This window comes from Podarcis muralis, chromosome 11, assembly GCF_964188315.1.
Source record: "Podarcis muralis chromosome 11, rPodMur119.hap1.1, whole genome shotgun sequence".
NCBI classification, from domain to species: Eukaryota; Metazoa; Chordata; class Lepidosauria; order Squamata; family Lacertidae; genus Podarcis; species Podarcis muralis.
The window spans coordinates 19,844,946-19,867,193 of NC_135665.1; the positions used below are offsets into that span (position 1 = coordinate 19,844,946).

A 22,248-nucleotide genomic window follows, 5' to 3' on the forward strand; every position below is an offset into this window, starting at 1 on the left:
TGTCTTAGTTATATTATTGTTCTCCTTTAGAAGCCACAATATATAGCTTAGATGTTATTCGGTGGATTGTTTTTTTAAAAACACACACACTGTAATTAGGATTAAAAATTTCAGGCACGGCTACTGGTTGTTTCAATGGTGTGACTGAAAGTCCCCTCAAAGTTCAATGCACATCTTCTTTGAAGGAGAGCACGGTGCCTGCAGAAATAAGGCTGGCGTGACAAGAAAAAGAGAGGCTTGTGTTTATTGATCAATAAATCACAGTCACTATAACTGACCTGCTGGCTTCAAGTTCTATAGGTCAAGGAACCCTATGCTATTTTGCAACTTCACCTCTTTGCCGAGCCTCTTAATCAAAACTATAAAGCAAGGAAGTACATCAAACAATCGAGACTTGGGTGATTGGGCTGGTTATTTTAAACGACTAAGCTGCTCCCTGCGACCAGTTCTGGGGAAATATACACCCTCTTGGCTGCTAAGATGGGTTTGGTGTTTTCTGCAAAACGTTACTTTAAGCCGGGATGGAAAGGAGCATTGGATCTTACTGCACAGTCCAGCATTCTAACAGTGCAAACCATTCGGTGAGGATTGACTCCAGCAATGACCTGATCTATTAAATCCTTTGTGAGTTTTGATGCTCAGTGTGACATAGCTTCATGGGGGGCATTCGTTTGGTGATATTACATTTTTAGCCATCCTACTGGTCCCCATCATACACAATTTTTTTTCCTATTATACTAAACACATGGTTATCCAAAACTATGAATAAGCTATGCATAAGTTTTCCATTTTATTTTTCAAACGATGGTTACAGCAAAAGCTCGTCGGGTTCTAAAGTGCAAATATTAAATCTCAGCCATTTGGGATTACATCGTCAGCAATAGGAAAGATGCATTTATAGGTTTATAAAACTGATTTTTCTAGGCAAACGCTGATTGAGAGAACAATCGGGGGAGGAGAAATCAGGTCCTGACTCCTAGTTTGTTTGTTTTTATTGAACAGACTTTAAATTCTGGACTTATTTAATTTAGCTCTGCCTAAAACAATATTTGGAAGTTAAAGAGTGTAAGTAAATACTTGCACTGCACAATTACTGTAAAAATCTTTCAGCGCTACCATGCTCGAGAAAATAAACACTGACCAACCTATCTTCAAACAAGATTAGTGACTCCCTGTAGGCAGCCAGTTCTTAATTGCCTGAGATAAAACAAAAAAACCCACACCAGACAATGGGTTGAATCCAGATTTTGCCTCCAGTGCATGGAAGGGCCCATTCTATCTGCAGAAGCCATTTGATGCAGTGGAGGAATCCTGCTGGCAGAATAGGGGAGGAGGCAGTTTTTATTGTTTCTCCTCTATTACCCCTCCCCTTCAACAAAGAATCTGCTCTGGAGGCTTCAGCGGCAAAGAGAAATTGACAAAAATAACCCCCCCCCCTTCCACCAAGAGGAGAATTCTTAGCAGACCTCTACTCTGGGGATACTAGGATGGAAGCATCTGTCCATTTTGTTTCTCTCCATTTCTCATTTTCCCAATCTCATATTCTGCTCTCCAGCAATTTCTCAATTTTCTTTGAAAGTCCTCGTGAAGATTGTTCAGCATTTTAGTGCAAAATTCTCCCAATAAGCACATGTTTGTATGCAGTTTTCACGAACGTACACATATTTGGAAGCATTTCCTCCTAATATAATGCATCTTTCTACGTTGTTTTCATTAGGTTAATCATTTGTATGCTAACATGGTTTGCTTGGAACAAAGGGTGGCATCATTGCGTTGGCTAGTAACGTGCGTGAGCATCTCTGGCAGGAGCACACGAGGCTTGCCTTGTGTCCAGCTGAAAGTTTTCATCAAGCTGCTGCTAGGAGGAGGTCTCACAAAGCTTCCAGTTGGGATCTCAACTCAGAGACTTCGTGAGACCCAAGTGACTGGTGATGTTGCAAGGTACACACAGCTTCTGCTGCTCAGCTAGGGAGGCACAATGGCTGGATAAAGAGGGCACAAGGAAACATGCAATAGGAATGAACAAATGAGTGTGGAACCAAGAGGGGATTATCTACAGGCCATTGAAGCCCAAATATGGTGTCTTGTATCTCTGGGTAGATGTGCAAGAGCAGTCTACCTACCTTTAAGACTCCACCTGTCACCAGAAAGGGGCATGCTGCTCATCACTAAATATTGAAATATTGAAACTGAAATATTGCAATACTTTATTGTCACTTGTTTTCCTTAAGATTTCTTAAGGAAATCAACCCTGAGTGCTCACTGGAAGGACAGATCGTGAAGCTGAGGCTCCAATACTTTGGCCACCTCATGAGAAGAGAAGACTCCCCGGAAAAGACCCTGATGTTGGGAAAGATGGAGGGCACAAGGAGAAGGGGACGACAGAGGACGAGATGGTTGGACAGTGTTCTCGAAGCTACCAGTTTGACCAAACTGCGGGAGGCAGTGGAAGACAGAAGTTCCTGGCGTGCTCTGGTCCATGGGGTCACGAAGAGTCGGACACAACTAAACGACTAAACAACAACAACATTGTCACTTGTGCAACTTGTATACAGTGAGATTACACGAGCACACCCCCCCATTCAGCTCTCTTAGTCTTAATTCCCCTCGTTTACTGACGGACACCCACCAAACCCGAAAGTAAGTTGCCCTGTTGTTATCTTTTCATTCAGCAGCCTAACAGCCCACGGATAGAAGCTGTTCCTTGCCCTGTTGGTGCGACTAATCATGCTTCTATATCTTCTAAGGGCAAGAGATCAAGAAAGTGCCGGCCTGAGAATTTTCCTCACTCTCCTGAGGCAACGTTCTTCCGTGATGTCATCCAGCGGATTCATGGGGCAGCCCATAATATCTTGTGCTGTATTCACCACCCTCTGTAGGCACTTCCTATCAGCTGGTGTCAAACCAGCGTACCACACCGTGATGCAGTATGAAAGGACACTTTATATTGTGGACCAGTAGAAGGAGATCATCAATGTTGATTGACATTCTTCTTTCGCAATACTCTGAGGAGATGGAGATATACTTATATCTGGAAATATGTAGATATCAGATACTATGTCCTGAAACTACCAGTTATGCAGGTCTTTACTGTCATAGCGCCACATCTCGTCCAAATCAGCAAGATTGTTCTGGAGTAACTAATTTGACGAAATATTGTATGGTCCTGGAACTCATACTGTGGAACATATTGCTGTGGATTTAGCTTGGTGGCCACTATTTGATCTCAGTGGAGCTATTTAGTTTCATACTGTCTGCATCTGGCTTAGCGCTTTCATCTTTATATAAGATGAGTGATGGAAATAAAACATTGAAGGTGGACAGAAGCCACAGCAAAGGTTGCTCAGTGACTATAGCTGTGTGTTCTCTTTCCTTTCATTATACTTTCTAAGTGGAACATTAACTTTGAATTTCCTGTCTTTCTAGTGGCTCATGGCTTCTTTTTTCCCCCCTCACAAAACCCCCTGCAAATAATTTCCACTTATTCAGGAGAAGAACACTGTTTAATAGATTCAACATGACAGCTCCATCACTTTGTTAACCCAAGGTGGCCAAATCATACTGTGCTCCCTGGAAGGAAGAAAAAGAAAAAAGACCCAGGTTCGGGTTTTAGTTGACTATTATAGCATGAGTCATGGCCATCAATGCCTAGATTTTGGAGAGGAAAATTTATTCTGCTCACTTCCTGTGCCAATGCAAACAAAAGAGAATTCTTTTCTTGGAAAGTTCATTTGATGTAACTAAATGGGGAGGGATATTGTGTAAGGTAGTGAAGGCCCGGGAGAAGCATGAGATGGATGAAGGGGAAAATCAAAATATAATGGGTGGCAGTGGTGAGAGTAACGGGTGGGTAGGTTGCAGGGAGAGTCAAGCAAAGGGCCAATACTCTACAGCAGGGATAGTCAATGTGGCACCCTTCATTTGATGCAGGATCCCAGCTCCTATCAGCCTGATTCCAACTCCTTTTTTATTATTTTATTAATGATTTTTCAGTTTTATACATTTCAATAATTTTACAATCATTTAAACATTTCAAAACTCGACTTCCTTCCCCCTCTTTCTGTGGTTCCTTAAATTTGTGTGTGTGTGTGTGTGTATTGCATATTCCAAATTAACTTAATTTACTCATTTATTCATCTACTTTAAATATATACTCTTATAAAACTGCAGGTTATTACAATAATCGTGCCAATGTTCTTATATGTTTACAATTTATTTGTAAATATTCAATAAACCATTTCCATTCTTTCATTAAAAATTTGTTATCTTGATTTCTTATTTTTCCGGTAAGTTTCACCATTTTTGCATACATATTCCATAAGTTTTTGTATCCATTCTTTTTTCACTGGGACTACTACTACTTTCCATTTTGGGGCAAGTAACATTCTTGCTGCTGTAGTAGGATACATGAATAAATTTCTATATAGTTTGGGTAGTTCTGTCCCTATAATTCCTAAAGGAAAGCTTCCAGTTTTTTGTTTTTTTAAAAAACCACACCATTATTTTAAACATCTTTTTCAATTCATTATATATCATTTCCCAGTAAGCTTTAACCTTCCTACAAGACCACATATGATAAAAAGAACCTTCTTTCTCTTTACATTTCCAACACTTATTTGATTTTGATTTATACATTTTTGCCAGTTTACTTAGTGTTAGGTACCATTGATATAACAATTTCATGTTATGTTCTCTTAGCCCATAACATGCTGTAAATTTTATATCCATATTTTATATGGTTTTATGTGGAGCCTGATCCCAACTCCTGCTGTGGCCAATTGTAAGGGATGGTAAGGTATTAGTCCAGTCAAGGGCGACTATGGGGTTGTGGCACTCATCTCGCTTTCAGGCCGAAGGAGCTGGCGTTTGTCCACAGACAGCTTTTCGCGTCATGTGGCCTGCTTCTGGCACAATGGAACACCGTGACGAAAACCAGAGCACACGGAAATGCCGTTTGCCTTCCTGCCGCAGTGGTACCTATTTATCTACTTGCACTGGCACGCTTTCAAACTGCTAGGTTGGCAGGAGCTGGGACAGAGCAAGGGAAGCTCACCCCATCATGGGGATTTGAACCGCTGACTTGCTGATCGGCAAGCCCAAGAGGCTCAGTGGTTTAGATCACAGCACCACCCACGTCTGTAAGGGATGATGGGTAGCTGCAGTCCAGCAGCACTGAGAGGACACCATGTTAACAACCCCTGCTCTACAGCTGCTAGAGCCAACCTCAATGTACAGGCAACCAGCAGTGGTGCAAAAGCAGTTTCTTGGAGCATTGCTATATTTAGGATTCCTAGCACAGGAGCCCACTGCTAAGTGCCAAGGTGCCTTTGGCCCTCCCAATAAAATATTTGATGGGGTCAGCCCTCCCCCCCCAAGTTGATGTGCACCATGTCATGTAATTGATCATGTGGGGCAGAGCTTACCTGCACCTCCCCCTCCCAAAGTTTTATTCAAGTTAGCACCCCTGATTCCTATGCAATCTGAGAGGTGTGCCTCAAAATCTTTTAACATTGCATGGGGATGCTGAGCAATGGCTGTGGGAACAGGGAGCGCAGCAGCAAGAGATGGAGAAGAAATTCTATTCAGTTCCCACTTAAAGGCAAACTCGATTCACACTGTCCAGAAACAGTATGTGAATTGAAACACGGCTACCTTTCCAATCCTGCACTTCTCTGAATTTTGCATCTGTTCTGCAGTCAAGTAATATTTAGCGAACTGCATATATTGGGGTAAACTGTCCATCAAAATGCATGTTGAAATAGGCCCCAAAGGCCATTGTTTCAGGGGAAAATGCTTTGCAGAAATGTGTATATTGGAGAAAATTGCATACAAATATGTACGTTAGGAGAAATTTGCACCAAAATGCTGATGACTTTTCATGAGTACTGAAATGTGGGGAAGATAGAATTTAAGGTGGGGAAAATTGGAACCTGAGAATGACCTTCTGGATCACAACATTCTGATAATATGAGTCCCAAGAGAAGGTGCAAGAAAAGCCAAGCACAAATAATCTTGAAATTCTCACATCCCTGAAGCAGACCTCATATCCTTGAAATGCAAACTTTGTGCATTGTTTCCCCTCTCTGTTTCTTAAATTGCATCTAAGGCTGCGATCCTGCTGGACCCAATGAAATTTATTTCTAATTAAACATGTGCAGGATTTGGGACTCTGGCCAGTAAAAGCTGCAACATATATATAGGTCATATTGGTTCCTCTGCATTGTTTTTTGCTGCAACCATTACCATTATTTATTTCTGAAATATGTGTTAGTTTTGTGATAGATTTGCTTTAGAAATAGTTTCTACGTAGTGAAATGGAAAATGAATGGTTACTTTCAGAACTGTGAAAAGACCAGTTGTGGCAAAAATTTCTCTGTAACGTTTATATCATCATTATTATAATCCTTACAATAATAATATTATGTTGTTGTTAATATTTATTAAGTGCCTGTTGATACACTTGTGTCCTTTTCCTGTCCATTTCCTTATCCACTTGCAAAAAGGTTATGCTTCTTTATGTGTGAAAAAGTACATTGCCATTCTGCTTGTAGTTTACAGTGCAAAAACAAGGATTTTCTAGCAGTAGGGGAGCTTTTGTTTGGAAGTTTCCTTATGGTTAAAGTGTCGGATTTATGCTTTAATGCAACATGAACAAGCTGAAGGAACGGAGCTGGTATATCAGCTTCGATTTTAAAAAAGAAAATAAAAATGGAAACTTAAATGAATCCCTAGCCCCACAGCTAAATTTCAATAATAAAAAAGGAATGAATAATTCCTAACTGCAAAGAAATGAAGCATTCCTCTAACTGCAAAGAAAAAAACGAGTAATTAAACACGCACATCACTGCACAGAATAGAAAGTAAATGGGATGATTTAGTGGTGTCATGGTAACTAAGCAAAAGCTAAAAGCTGCACTAAGTGGAATAGAGAAATGTTTGCTATTTAAACACTATACTATTAAGCACTGAGGTGGCTACGTGCAAAGGAAGAGTTCCTGCACACAGCAGAAGTACTATCACTCTTAAACTACTTTCAGCAATGAAGCTAAAGTTGCAATACTAAACCTGTTTCCTTTTCAATAGCCTCATTGGTACCCTGGAAAATGCCACTCGAAGATTTCATCCTAAACAAGTTTAGATCCACATGTTGCACATTAGCTACCTGTGGACTTCAGCCCAAAGATCTGTGGCTAGCCGACTGCTATTAAGAGGTCCATTCCCCTTCCTGCTTTTAAAAAGGTGAGAAGGTGAAGTCAAGAATCTACGTTTTGCGCTGTTCTCCCGAGGCTCCTGACCCGAAAGGATTCGATTCTTTCTTCCTATTTGAAACATTTGTGTCTCATTAGTTCATGACAGATTACACAGGTTGGCGGGAGAGAGGTATAATCTCATGCAGCCGGACTCCATGCAATTTCTTGCTTTAAAGAACTTTCCTGGCATAATGGAAGCTGCCTTCTTTGGGATGATTGACTATCCAGGCTACTTGTAAAGCAGCAGGCAGTCTGTTGGCCAATTACCTGGGTATTTTCTCAAGTACAGTAGTTTTACGCAATTATTCTACCACAGTGATTCTGCTGCTTATACAAAAGGTCATATAACATGAGAAACAAAACGGGGGGGGGGGGATGACAAACTTTTCACAGGCTAAAGTGGTGTTTTTTCAAGTGGAATAAGGGGTGAGTTAATGTGGTAATCATTGTTCCTTGACATATATGGCTGCAGTGAAATGAGGTTCTGTAAGGCGGCAAAGGTCCCTCACGGGAGCATGGCTGGAGCTTTCAGATTTGGTTTCAGGGTTTTGTTTTTTAAAATGTCTGCAATCAGATATCAAACACAGCTTTGTGTGAAATTCTGCCTTGGGCCACTAGGTGGGGATCCTTGTAAATTAGGGTCCATCGGAGAGATTAAAGAGCAGTAAGAAGCTGAATGTAGATTTGAAAAGCTACAGAATGCAAAACTGTGCATTTAGAGTTCAGTCCCTTGCATCTCTGGGTAGGGCTGGGAGAAATCCCTGCTTGAACCCAGGAAACTCTTAAAACAGCTCAGTTGGTTAGAGCAGTGTTTCTCAACTGGGGGCCACATGGCCCCCTAGGCACCCCCCCCCAGATATTCCAAGGGGGGCACAGGTGAAATAATAATAATAATAATAATAATAATAATAACAATTTATTATTTATACCTTACCCATCTCACTGGGTTTTCCCAGCCACTCTGGGCGGCTCCCAACAGAATATTAAAAACACAACAAAACACTAAAAAATTCCCTAAACAGGGCTGCCTTCAGATGTCTTCTAAAAGTCAGATAGTTGTTTATTTCCTTGACATCTGATGGGAGGGCGTTCCACAGGGCGGGCGCCACTACTGAGAAGGCCCTCTGCCTGGTTCCCGGGCTGAACGATGGAGGTGGAGACGCTCCTTCTGGTATACTGAGCCGAGGTGGTTTAGGGCTTTAAAGGTCAGCACCAACACTTTGAATTGTGCTCGGAAACGTACTGGGAGCCAGTGTAGGTCTTTCAAGACCGGTGTTATATGGTCTTGGTGGCCACTCCCAAAATTATAAATAAAACATGTTCTATTTACGAACAAAATAGCTACCTTTCTACTGTTGGGACAGGAGGGCCACAGGAAGGAAACAAGGCAGGAAAGGGGCCATGGTTGGGAAAAGGTTGCAAAACACAAGGTTAGAGCACAGTGCTTATTATATGCCAAGGTTACAGGTTCAATCCCCGTATGGGACAGTTGCATATTCCTGCCTTGCAGGGGGTTGGACTAGATGATCCTCAGGATCCTCTCCAACTATATGATCCTATGCCCATCTTTGCCTGCCAAGGGATCCAGTTTGGTTCATGAGGCCACTTTCCCCAAACCATGCTCACCTGCCAGCCAGCTGTCCATCACTCATGACGGGCAAGAGGCTGGGGTTCAATTCTGCATTGGCTGTGCACTTCTGTTCCCAGCAGCCAAAGCAGCAGCGGGCTTTAAACTCTCCCCCCCCCCAAAAAAAAATCAGCAGAGGAGTTTAAATCCTGCTCAGTTTGGCTGCATGTGCTTTTCCCCCTGCTGGAAACAGGCCCGTGCAGCCAGAGCAAGGAGTCTCGTTCTTTCACGGGCTTCAGCTGCAAGAGGGGCTTCCTTGCACACCCGGTGCTTGCAAAAGGAAGACTCCGTTCCCTTTCCCATCAGTTGACAGGAGTAAGAAGACTTTGCTGGTCCCTAGTCCTATGCTCAGCACTCTGCCTGCAAAAAGCAGGTTTGTTCCCTGCCTCGCCATCAGCTCACAGGGGCCTCCAGTTTTTGCTCAGAATAGTTCCCTGTTCCTAGTGCAGATAATATTTAGTGAGGTGGACCAAGGGACAGCAGAAGGGAACTTTCCATGTTCAATTTTGGAAATGATCCCTCTTTCCCATTTATACACATTTGCTATGGATTCTAGTTAACCAGAAACAAAATTTAGCAGAACTACTTCTTAGCTAAAAGATAAAGCTATATATAGCTACCCCAACAGCTGCATTTCTCCAGAAGAAATGATGCAGAACCAAAAAATAAATGCACCTCTGCACACATACCATTGATTACCATATTTTTCTGTGTATAACACGCCCCCGTGTATAAGTCACCTCCTATTTTGGGGACTCAAAATTAAGAAAACGGGAGGAGATTGCCCCCATGTATAAGACTACCTCCCCTTTTAACATTATTTTTTTAGTAAAAAAAAACCTAGTCTTATACGCGGAAAAGTACGGTAATTTACTGGTATTTAATACTTGTTTCTATAGTCATCTTATTTCTCCCCCTGAAACTTGTGAATGTTAGACAATCATTTATGAGAATTAAGAAGGAAACCATGAACTGTAATAATTGAAATATTTTATTAATCTAATATATCAACACATCGTATTTTCCCTTTTAAAGTGTGCCTCCTTTAGTTAAAATTCATTGTGATCTTACACCTTAAAGCACAAGATTATTACAACATGCATGATGTTAATTGGCCATTTGCAATAATAAAAAAGAACATGTTTTAAAGATCTATGTTATCTTTCTAATCACAATGCTGTTAGTCTTAGTACAACAGTTTATGCCTGTTGGAATTTGATTCAACTACTGCATGATCAAACTACTGTTTGATCTTATTTTTATTTGTTTTTTATATTTGTATCCCACCTTTTCCTTCAAAGGTGAGATTCCTCTCCCCACATTATTCTCACAACAACCCTGTGAGGTAGGTTGGCTGACAAACATTGATTGGCCCAAGGGGTTTGTCCTGGTCCAGTGCTCAGTTATGTACAATCTGATGAAACTATGCAGAATTGAAGGGAGGCAATTTACCATTGAATTCATGTGTAGATGTAGCTTATGTATCTGTGGAAATGGCTGTATAGAGGATTTAGCCTGCTATGTGCTGCTATGCCAGTCCTAGAGAGAAATAATCCTACTCCTTGTTCCAATGTAATGGATGGTCAATACGAGACATAGTGGGCTTTTTCGTTATGTGATGAATATGGCTTACCCAGTCAAATTATTTGTAATTGCAGTGAAGAAAATTCTAGTGAGTACTTTGACTCAGATGGCAGTGGATTGTAAAGGTGATTCATTAATTCCAGAAAGTGAAAATGAAGTGTAACTTCAGGATATTTCAAGAATTTATTTTGTTCTTATCCTAAAGAGGAAGTATATTTGCCCATGCTTTGTGCTTGAGTCAACCGACTATTTTACATGCATTATTTGCAATGGCCTATGGCTATGAGCAAGAAAGATTTCTTGTATTGTGTGCATGTATCTGTTTAAAGAAGAGCTCAGACACAAAACACACAAACTACCAGGCAGATGTCCCGTTGAAAGGAACAGGAGTCATGAATCAAGCTCAAGATGAAACAGCTGGGTCTCCCTCGTAGGGTGTTGTATTTGCACCTTGTTTCAATATTCTAGTGAGTACACCTTGCTTTATTATTTGAATAGCCTTCCCAGGGATTCCCGTTAAATAAACGAAGGATACCCTTAGAATGGATAAGTTACAAATGTCAGCAAAGAGCAGCAACACCCAAAGCCAAGCTGAGAAGAGACTGTCAGCTAGAGGCTGCATTTCTATGCACACTAACTTGGGAGTAAGCCCCATTTAATTCAATGGGACTTAGGTCTCATCCACACTAAACTTTTTAATCCATTACCATGTTAACAGCCATGTCTTCTCCCAACGAATCCTGGAAACTGTAGTTTCTTTTTTATTATTTTTATTTTTATTTCAAAACCAAAAAAAATTAAAAAAATTACAAACATCAAATTCAAAATCCATATTCATTTTCTAACATAAGCCTATTACATAGATTACCTAAATTAAAATATATCTAATTGCTCTAGGCTTTCCTTTGCTGTATGTAAATGCAACGCAATTAACAAATTATATTATAAATGATATTATAGGTTCCCATATACCCCCCACTCCCCTTCACCCATGTGTGATCTCAATATTTTACTTCGTCCATCTTGTTGTGTTGTTATAATTTAATAATTATTCAATTGATTCTATTATTATTTTCTTGCTTAAAAACTGTAGTTTCTTAAGGGTGTTGAGAGTTGTTAGGAGAGTTCCCTGTTCCCCTCACAGAGCTGAACATATCAGAATAGTTTTATCAATCAATTCCTCCTGCCAGGGAGAATACGGCTTTCCTTGGCACCAGTAAGGGAATTACAGTTCCCAGCATGGGGGCCAACTCTATGGGGCTAAGCACCCGCAAAATATGTGGGAACAGGGCTCACCACCACCCCAAATATTGATGGGCTGGGCCCCCATGCAGCGGTGGGCCCCGCCAGGCCTCCCTACAGTAGCAGTGGGCCTTGTGACCTCATCTCAATGTGTCACACATGACATCATACGCATGAGACAGGGCAACCCCACCCCTCCATGTTGGGTGGAACTCGGAGCCTCTGGTTCCCAGGATTCTTTGGGAGAAGTCACGACTGTTAAAGTGACATAGAAGTGCTTTAAATTGATGGTGCAGATGTGGCCTTTACTTCTGAAGGTTTGCATAGCACATCTCTGGGCTCCTTCATGTTGGATGCAGTTAAGTTTCACCATGTCCACACAGCAAATGCCATCATTTCAGTCCATGTCAGTTTCCAGCAGGTAGTAGCCACATGTTCCCCCTTCATCGCAATCCCCATGTCCATGTCATCATGGACCTGCCAAACAGGAAAACACGTTTGTTGTGTAGAGTGTGAAACCTCCCCCAAAAAAGTAGAGTCTGAGGTACCTTAACTGGAGGAAGAGAGCTGCTGCTTTTAAACAAGAGTCATTACAGTATTGGGCAATCAGAGTGTTGCTTCTCATAAGGAGCAGCTCATAAGGCGCGTAAACTACATAGGCAACAGGTGGTAATGAAACGATAGAACAGGCAGAACAACCACTTCTAACTGCAGCAGACCCTCCAAGTGTCCCTATTTTCCAGGGATGTCCCTGATTTAGAGAAGCCGTCCCAGTTTCTGATTTGAGATTGGCAGGTGTGTGGGTATAACGGGACTGCCTAAATAGTCCTAGTGCTTGTGTTTGTGCCCATTATACCTTTAAAATACATTATTTCCCTCAAATAATTGTGAGTTTGTTAAGGTTTGCTGGGAATTTTAAGTCTGTGCGCAGTAAGATCCAGCACCTAGAATTCTTTCAAGGAAAGGATGTGCTTGGAATATGCTGTTAAGATTGTGTGTGTGTGTGTGTGTGTGTGTGTGTGTGTACCTCCACAATTGCCAAATTCCTTCCTTTTGTTAGTGGTTGACAGTGCTTTGTAGTTGGCTCTCTAAATGGCTAGAAAATCCATTTATTGGCTTTAGAGGGTCCTTGAGACAGGTGCAAAACACATTTTCCCTTGCCCCAATGCAGTAAAAAATTGTGTGTATGTGTTTATGTGCATTTTCCCAAGGGTTGAGAAGGGGGAGTTTGAGGTCCATAGTTTTCATGAGTCTCAAATAGGTTTGTGACCCCAAAAAGGTTAAAAGCCAGCGCCCTAGATTGAAGATCTTTTGTGATAGCATTGGACATCTGCCAACTCCTGGAGTGTGGTGCCTCTACCTATGATCAGCCAGTATATTTATAAATAAATGCAAATATGAAGTTCTCACAGCTCGGAGAAGTGGGGTGACTGAGACAATAGCATCAGAAAAAGCCAACAAAATGATGAAGGAACCACACCTTATTTATGACTTCAGTATAGTGAATTAAAAGCAGGTAGAATTACTCCATCTGTACTTGAAAAGAAGCTCACTCATTATTCAGAGCAGGAATTTCAGGCTTCGGTTCAGCAGGTCCTGTGCCATATTATAATACAAGGTGTGATGGTTTAAGAAAAATAACTCGTATGTATTTATCGCACTCAGTTGTATTTAGAGGTGCCATTTTGTATTATAAAAATTCTGTGTGTAAGTAAAACGCACAATGGGCCTGATCCAAGTACACTGCTCACAATACTAAAAGGTTGGGTGCTTGGGTTGCTAACACATAAAACAAGTTACCGTAATTCAATTCTGTTTGTAGTAGCACTCAGATTATCTGCAAGAACTCCAATCTTCTGCCACGTTAGCCTCCCCTGGAGGAAATCTATAACCAACTTACCACATCCATTTCCCACAATTTGTCCACTGTCTTACCCCAATTCAGGCAGGCAAAAACCATATAAAACTACCCATATTTATAAGCAAGACGGATCGCCGGCTAGTTTGATACAAATACTGAAGAAGGATACTCTCATTTTAACCTTTTGATATGGTTTTTATTGCGTGGTTTTATCTGCCATTATTGTAAGCTGCTTTATTTTATGAGACAGCAGTATACATTTTAAATAAGAAGTGACCATATGGGTCACCACTAAGTCACTTCTTAAGCAGTAAGAGCCATCTCATGGATTTGTCCACAGCCAGTCTTGGACGCTTCCCATTTTATTTGGAATTTGGAAGAAGTTACTAGAAGAGTTGAGCCCACCATAAAAAATATCACTTTAATCAATGGAACAAGCCATCATGATATTTGACTGCAGGAAATTTTCTACACAATGAAATGTTATAAACTTCTTCTTTTTAATAGTTACTAGAAGAAAAATCTTTCCAATTTCCACTGCTGAGAATGAATCTCATAAGTTAACGTTTCCAAATACAGTAGTTCCATGCATCAGTTCCACATACCTTTAATGTGATGTTTGTTTGCAGGATAATCCCATTTAGCTGGTTTTCTTCAGTTTTATATACACACATAAACAGGCTGAATCAAATGATGTCATGTACCTTGTATTTTGCCTATGGGGTGCTGTGGTGTATTTTTTATTGGAAACCTCTCTGGTAGTTCCTGCTACCAAGTTCCCACTTAGAAACCTCACAGAAACTTTACCAAATAACAACATAAATGCAAGGTTTAAGCCTAACAAGTTCACATACTGGGGGCTGGGCATTGACATGACAATAAATCGTACGAAATAAACAGTGGGATTTCAGCGCTGAGTAAAACATGATTGTGCAATCAGATGACTGTAACCCAAAGCAGTTGCTTCTATATGTGAAACAGACATCACAGACGGGCAAACAGAGTCTTTGAGCACTGATCGACACATTATGTGTATCTTGTGGGAACCACTGCAGGGGGCTGGACTAGATGGCACTTGGGGTCCCTTCCAATGCTACAATTGTAGTACAGTGATACCTTGGTACTCAAATGCCTTGGTTCCCAAATGCCGAAAACCTGGAAGTAAGTGTTCTGGTTTTTGAACGTTTTTCGGAAGCCAAACGTCTGATGCGGCTGTTGGCTATTGTTTCCAGGGCGCCTGCACCAATCAGAAGCTGCGCCTTGGTTTTCGAACATTTCGGAAGTCAATTGGACTTCTGGAACGGATTACGTTTGATGTTTTGGTTTTTGCTCTTTATTTTGCATTTTTGTTTTTGAGGCTTTTTTGGTTCATTTGTTTTTGTGGCTGTGTGGAACCCAGTTCAGCTACTGGTTGATTGATTGTGTGACTGTGGGAATGGATAAAAGCCCCCCATCCAAACAATGACTAACATCAGTGCAGATAAGAAATTTTTTATTATTATTATTTTTATCATCTATAATACTGTCTTATTTATTTTATAGTACAGTACATTAATGCATTAATTTTATGGATCAATGGTCTCGTTAGATAGTAAAATTCATGTTAAATTGCTGTTTTAGGGGGTTGTTTTGTAAAAGTCTGGAACGGATTAACCCGTTTTGCATTACTTTCTATGGAAAAGTGTGCCTTGGTTTTGGAACGCTTTGGTTTTGGAATGGACTTCCAGAACAGATTAAGTTTGAGAACTAAGGTACCACTGTAGTCTATGAATCTAGCGCTAGCACATTGGGGAGCACCTCAGGTAGATTATTTTTTGGATGTAAGCTCTCATCAACATCGCCATGCCAACAAGGGGGCATGGAGATGCCACTGCATGATGACAAAGTGTGCAGTGGAGCTCAATTGAATACTACATGTTGCAGCACCAGAGGTAGAAGCTGTTGATCCATCTCATTAAATGAGGTTGCAAAAGGGTAGTGGCAGCTATCCATCTTCTCCTTACCCTCTAAAAATACCCCAAGCCTCCTTTGCCACAGAGTTAGTGCAGGAGGTGCTTCTGTGAATAAGGGCACCGAGAGTCTTGATTCTGAGCTCTATATACAAGCTTCAGGATCCCGCACAGCACATTTTAATGGGATGTGATTTTCATCTCGCCTCATGCAGAAAAATGGCCAGGGTTCTGAAAATTAAAGTTGTTGCAGATCTTTAATGAGCTTTCCCCTCCAAAATCCAAACTTAACAGTGCTGCCACAATGAATGAAAAAACAGAAACTGACTTCCTCAGTAACTGTACTATGTACTGTCAAGTACTATGATAAGATATGAAGGGCACATGGCTATTAAGTGACAAGCAGTTGCTTTTAATGCATTTGTAAAAAAACCCCAAAAAACTCCCAAAAACAAGTAGTGCTGTTATCAAAATGGAGATACTGTCATTCCCCCTTCATGATATAAATACACACACAAACACTTGAAAAATATGAGGTATATATCATATAATTGATTCTTTTAAAAATGATATTTCTTAACTCTGTTTACTATATTTCTTAACTCATTCCTGGATTGCTGGGAAATTTAGGGAGGCCAATTCTCCTAGTAATGTGAAAAGTTCCATGGAATCATATGTAATAGTTTCAACTAATGTTGTTGGGCAGACCTGTATCACGGAGAGTTTTCCCCATCTTGTAGGACACATTAGTGAGTTGGTATTAATGGGTTCAGAAGTACATTCTGTTGTTTGTTGTTTAGTTTAGTCGTGTCCGACTCTTCGTGACCCCATGGACCAGACACACCAGGCACTCATACATTCAGTTCACTTTAAACCATGGGTAAGCAAACTAAGGCCCAGGGGCCGGATCTGGTCCAATCGCCTTCTAAATCCGGCCCGTGGATGGTCCAGGAATCAGCGTGTTTTTACATGAGTAGAATGTGTCCTTTTATTTAAAATGCACCTCTGGGTTATTTGTGGGGCATAGGAATTCGTTCATTCCCCTCCCAGCCCAAATATAGCCCCCTACAAGGTCTGAGGGACAGTGGACCGGCCACCTGCTGAAAAAGTTTGCTGACCCCTGCTTTACAGGGCACATTATGGTAATTCCACATTGAGGAGCATTGTTAAAATACGGAAACTGTTTAGATACTTTTCTTGCATGACCCACCTACATAGGATTTAACACCATGGGAATAAATTGGCAGTACAGAGAGTGGCCCATTTACTTGTGCCTTCAAACTGCAACATGAACCAAGCTGATCTGGAGGAAATCATAGCTTCCTTACCTTCTGTTACTCCAGCTGATTGGCAGGACCCGTTAAATTTTGCTGCTTGAAGTGGACAAAATGGCACCTCTCCCCATTCCACAAACAGAAGATGACTAAATAGTCAACTGAATCTTACTCCACCAGATGTGAACCAGAAGGCTACTTTTGAGGCATATCAGCAAAGCAGAACCACTAGGATATCAGTTGATTTTATCCCTTTAGTTAATCAATCGTGTTTCTTAAATGCCAGTTATTTTGAATTCTTTGTCTTGTGTCTCCGGTGCTGCAACATTCCATTTATTTATTTATTAACAGGAAGTTCCCCTAACATCTGCACGCAAAGTCTGCCGAATTTTAGGTAACATGGAACAATTCAAGCAGCAGTGTTAATAAGTGAGTTTGATTTAAACTGCTGTCATTTATACTGCAAACAACTTCCATAAAGGAATGTGGATACCTTCCTTCCTTCCTTTCCAATACCAGTTTCGTTGAAATCAACAGGATTTAACTTTAATCAACTGTTTAGGGGGGAATGCACCACAGAAACAACAGAATGGACTGCATTCACTGGCAGGATTTGAATAAACATTCACAATTTCATTAGAGTAACAGATATTTTAGAGAAATGATAAGGGATTTTATTTTTGTGTAGGAAAAGTAGGATACAAGAAATAAAACTAACTCAGCAGAGGGGGAGTTGAAGGAAGTCCAGAGGAGGTGAGGGAGAATAATTGTATATAACATGATGAATGAGATTTGTATCATTATTTGTTATAAAATTCAATAAATATTCATATATTTAAAAGGGGGAGGGAATGTACCAAAGCATACCACTTTGGTTTGTTTCCTTCCACGCATGCATTTAACTTGCTTTACCTGGGCTTGGATCCAAAGGTGTCCTTAAATTAGCAGAAGACCGCTGTTGGAGAAAAGTGATCTCAGCCCCAGAGTTTACCTGTTTGTGCAACGCTTCATGCAAGCTCTCTCTCAAGACTTTTCTAAGGCCCACTTTGGATGCAAGACACTTACCTGGGAATCAGCCACTTTAACTGTGTGAGGCTTTCTTTTCCTCTCTGTTCCGAAGTGAGAGTCTATATACTATAGACTGGCCTTAATATAGCAAAACCAGGCATTGGGCAGTTTCCCTCGCATTCTCAAAATGTGTAGGATTGAGCAAGGTCCTTTGGGCCCGCAGTGACCAAGACCACAAGAGGAGAGTCAGATCAGTCATCAGACTTTGTACTTCTTTCGCTGCAGGCAGAGCCTAACCGTAAAACTCCTTTTGCTGTTTCATGCTTACATTTTGTTACTGCGTTATTGTTTTAGCAGTGGCATTTTATAACATAGGAACATAAGAATGATGCATTATACAGAGTCAGCATATTGGTTCATCTGCTGGGATGCGGGTGGTGCTTGCTGATCAGAAGGTTGGCGATTCGAATCTGCACAACGGGGTGAGCTCTTGTTGCTCTGTCCCAGCTCCTGCCTACCTAGCAGTTTGAAAGCAACGCCAGTACAAGTAGATAAATAGGTACCACTGTGACGGGAAGGTAAACAGCGTTTCTGTGCGCTCTGGCTTCTGTCATGGTGTCCTGTTGCGCCAGAAGCGGTTTAGTCATGCTGGCCACAAGACCCAGAAAGCTGTCTGTGGACAAATGCCGGCTCCCACGGCCTGAAAGTAAGATGAGCGCCGCACCCCATAGTAGCCTTTGACTGGACTTAACTGCCCACGGGTCCTTTACCCTTTTTTTAACCTTTATTGCTTCATCTAGCTCAGCATTGTTGACACTGTCTTGGAGGCAGCTCTCCAGGGTTTCAGATGAAGGACCTTCTCAGTTTGACCTACCTGGAGATGTCAGGGGTTGAACCTAGAACCTTCTGAATGCAAAGCAAATGCTCTACCACTCAGTTATGGCCTCTGCCCTAAATTATTCTTGTTATTAGAATATTTATGTTTCTGTATACTGCTTCAAGTGCATTTCATAGAGACAGAAATGATGAAGAAATAAAAGGGTTTTGACTGTGTCATCCCACGCATTTAATGGCCCATAGGTGCCTAGTCAAAAAGTACATCAGCTTGAATGGTTCTATGAATGCTACAATCAGTTTCCAATAGTGAAGTAATGAGGTAGGTTTTCCAAAGGCAAAAATGGCACAAACTACCCAATGCACAGACTACTTATGCCAGCGAGATAGGATTTAACCCAACACAGTCCCAATGACTTGTGTCATAACTGGTTTGTACCGAATAGCCACTGAGAGGCTTTACAACAAACTATCAAGTTGCCTTATCCTCAAGTGAAGGTGATGCAGCTGGAGTGGATGGAGGGCTTTTGCTGAAGCACCAAGGTCACCCTCCACAAAGCCGTTAAAAAGCTCAAAGAGTTGCATTCAACTAATCAGAAGCCCATGGAAGAACATCCAATAACAAAGTGGGGATTCCCTCTGCTTCTGTCCCCATAGATGCCCCCCAATTGGCTAGGGGGGGGGGTCAGAAGAACCACCAGAACAGCATGTGGAAGGGAGAGCAGAGATTGTTCCCACAGACAAGCAGAAATGCTTGTGTTGATGGAGCAATCTCCTTAGCACTACATTGAATTCTGTCTTAAGTGCTTGGTTTTCAACCAATTTTATTTCAATTAGATATTAGAATTCCTCTATCTCAATGTTGGGGGTCACGAGGGGGGGGGGAGGAGAGAGGGAAGAAGCCCCATTGCACAAGAGTAATCCTTGCACAATCCTTGCTTCCGCTGACGGGACTCAGAGTCCTGCCCAATGTCACTTTAAGGTTCATTAAGAAGGTAAAGGTAAAAAAATTAAGAAGTAGCCCATAAGGACACCAGGTGGTTTTTACAAGTTGTTGTTTTTTATAAGTCAGCATTGCAGATCAAAGCTTTAATATTGTACTAGTCCTAAAGACACAGAAACCCAGGACAAGGAAGAAATATAGGAGGAACTGGTGCTTAAAATACTACCTCCAACTTTAATTTCAGAGTGTGTATTTTATTCTATTTCACTGGTGTCGCCACACTTCCTGTTTCATTGTCAACTGAAAATTGGCATACCTAAAAGTTGCAATCCTATGCATGCTTACCCAGAAGCAAGCCACAGTGAGCACAAACTTTGAGTAAATATGCATAGAATTGGCTGCACATCACTGCTGAAACACCCCCAAGGGGCTTGGAGTTGTGCTCTGCGTTGCAGAAAACTGGGAAATTACTTGAAAGCGCTGTGTATACATTAGATCTGGTGAGTCTTTGATCAGTACAGTGCTTAGGCTCCCATACCCAGTGTGTGGGTTAAGAGATAATTGGGGGGAGAGGGGAATCAAATTACTGAGTTCATTTTAGCAAAATCAGGAACTATATTGTTGCTATATAGCCCGTAACAACTATCTAGTTTGCCTGTATTAAAGGATATTGCACATTATGAAATAGGAACAGAGTTACTCATGTGACGTACCCCTATTATGTGAAGTTTCTTCTATGTTGTGTGAATGCCTGGGTGCTTTTGAAAATTTTAAACCTGGATGATTTCTGTTGATTTTTCATTTTCTTTTTAAAGATTTCTAACTTTTACAATCAAACTGAAGACTGCTTCTCTTGCTATTCCATTTTAACATTTATGTTTTCAAGCATGATACCTTTAGATAAGAGAGTTAATGTTTCACTGAAACTATTCACAACCTGTGAATAATATGACGTTCATAAAAGAGGTATAGTATTTGAAAATTCTACGTATTTCAAATGCTTTCCTTACAGCATCGGAGGGTTTTGTTTTGTTTTAACAGCATATACATCTACAGATATAACTATATATATATATATATATATAGGACAAAGTTTATTTAACATTTCTGGGATCTCCTGGGCCAATGCAACACTGGCTAATGAAAACATTTATACAAAAAAAGTGCACAAAATGTGAGTTCTGAAACCATGGGAATGAAAATGTCCATTAGTTGGAGGAGTTCTGACACCAACGCAAAGATGGTTCCGGATCTTCTTCATTCTCTTGTCATTCGGAGACCACTTTTTTAAAAATAAAAATAACGGCCAAGTCAAGAGCAATGCAACCCAACGGGACCAAGGAAACAAGATACCTCTAGGTCCACTGAGTCATGCTAGAGGAAAAGGTGCAATCATAAACAAGTCCGTGTGCATTCATAGCCACAGCTATAGGCTGAAGAACCCTTGATCTTTGTTGCTTTGGTATTAAATAACAATTATAAAAGCTTTTTAGAAATAAAGCAATACATGGTGGGGTGGGAGGCTAGGATGCTAGCAGGCCCGGGTTCCTTATCCATGGAAATCAGTCTCATTCCTAGTCATAAATAAATAATCTCTTTCCTGGTTTCACTTCCACGCCAGGATCAATATCTCTTAACATCTTACTTATTTTATTACTGCTCTTGGTTTTCTGGGACTGATTGAAAGTTGCTCAGAGGAAATCTTTGGTTTTGCTTAAGTGTCCGTGACATTTAATCATGACTTTCCTTGCAGTTTAATTCCAACCAGTCAATCAGTTAATCCACTTCAATTGATTCTGTGCTCTCTGTTATTGGCTTGCACTCATTGGGCATCCTCTGGTGTCGACTCAGCTGGGTGGCTTGTGTGAAGCTCCTCTCACACCTCTCGCACCTGGAGAAGGCAAGAGAGAAAATTGAGAGTGGGGAGCTGCTCTGGGGGAAGGGGGAGCGGGCAGCGGGCTTCGTCTTATCCTGCCTAATCAGAACAGACACTCAAAAGTGGCTTCAGATTTTACTGGCTCAAGAGGTTTAATTGGTGGCTACTTCCAAGGCCTTGATGCCTATGATGGGACAAGGCCTGTCTGATTCAGAACAGAGGAATCTGTCAATAGACAGGGGGAAGGTGATTTCTCCAGAGAGGCCTGTCCTGCTGCAGCTCTGATCACTGTCAGTTCAAATAGATAAAGAACAAAAAGAGATTTTTAGGAGTGAGCCATCAAAGAAGCAGCTTGTCTGCAGTTTTCTGCTCTGTAATCCCTCGGAGAAATTGATGACAAATAGAATTTCACCTCCTGCTAATTTAAAATCAGGAGTCCTACCTACTGGAGCAATTGTGAAGCCATGGAACAATGATCACTTTGTTTTGCAGCAACAGAATAAATCCCCATACTTGCCTGAGATCACTAAGCAGTCGAGTTAAGGAGGCTGTAGTTACTACTCGTAATAGTTTTAAGCATTTTTTTAAAAAAATGTTACCCAGGATTTGATATTGAGTAGAAATGGCTGATTGGAAAAGTCAAACACTCGCCAGTGCATTTTCATTGTCATATAAAGACTTCTCTCTACCCCTCCTTCCCTCCATTGATTTAAATGACATGGCAAGATAATGAATGCATTAAGATGTAGGGCTTCTGCAGGGACTGACACAGGGCGTGTGTAGTTCAGAGAGTGTAATCT

The 22,248-nt window shown here is 41.1% G+C and overlaps 2 protein-coding genes across 6 annotated transcripts in view; one reads left to right on the forward strand and one right to left on the reverse strand.

Moving 5' to 3' along the window:
• CEP120 (centrosomal protein 120) overlaps window positions 1-22,248 on the forward strand; it is a 129,199-nt gene that overhangs the window by 82,890 nt on the left and 24,061 nt on the right. The gene's annotated exons all lie outside the window — the stretch shown is intronic.
• The window catches only part of PRDM6 (PR/SET domain 6), a 98,991-nt gene continuing 97,390 nt past the window's right edge, over window positions 20,648-22,248 (reverse strand). For all 5 annotated transcript variants that reach the window (XM_028748720.2, XM_028748721.2, XM_028748707.2 and 2 more), the window contains one exon: window positions 20,648-21,463. In XM_028748720.2, coding sequence (XP_028604553.1) covers window positions 21,349-21,463 — 115 coding nt within the window. In that variant the 3' untranslated portion in view covers window positions 20,648-21,348. The remainder of the gene's footprint in view (window positions 21,464-22,248) is intronic.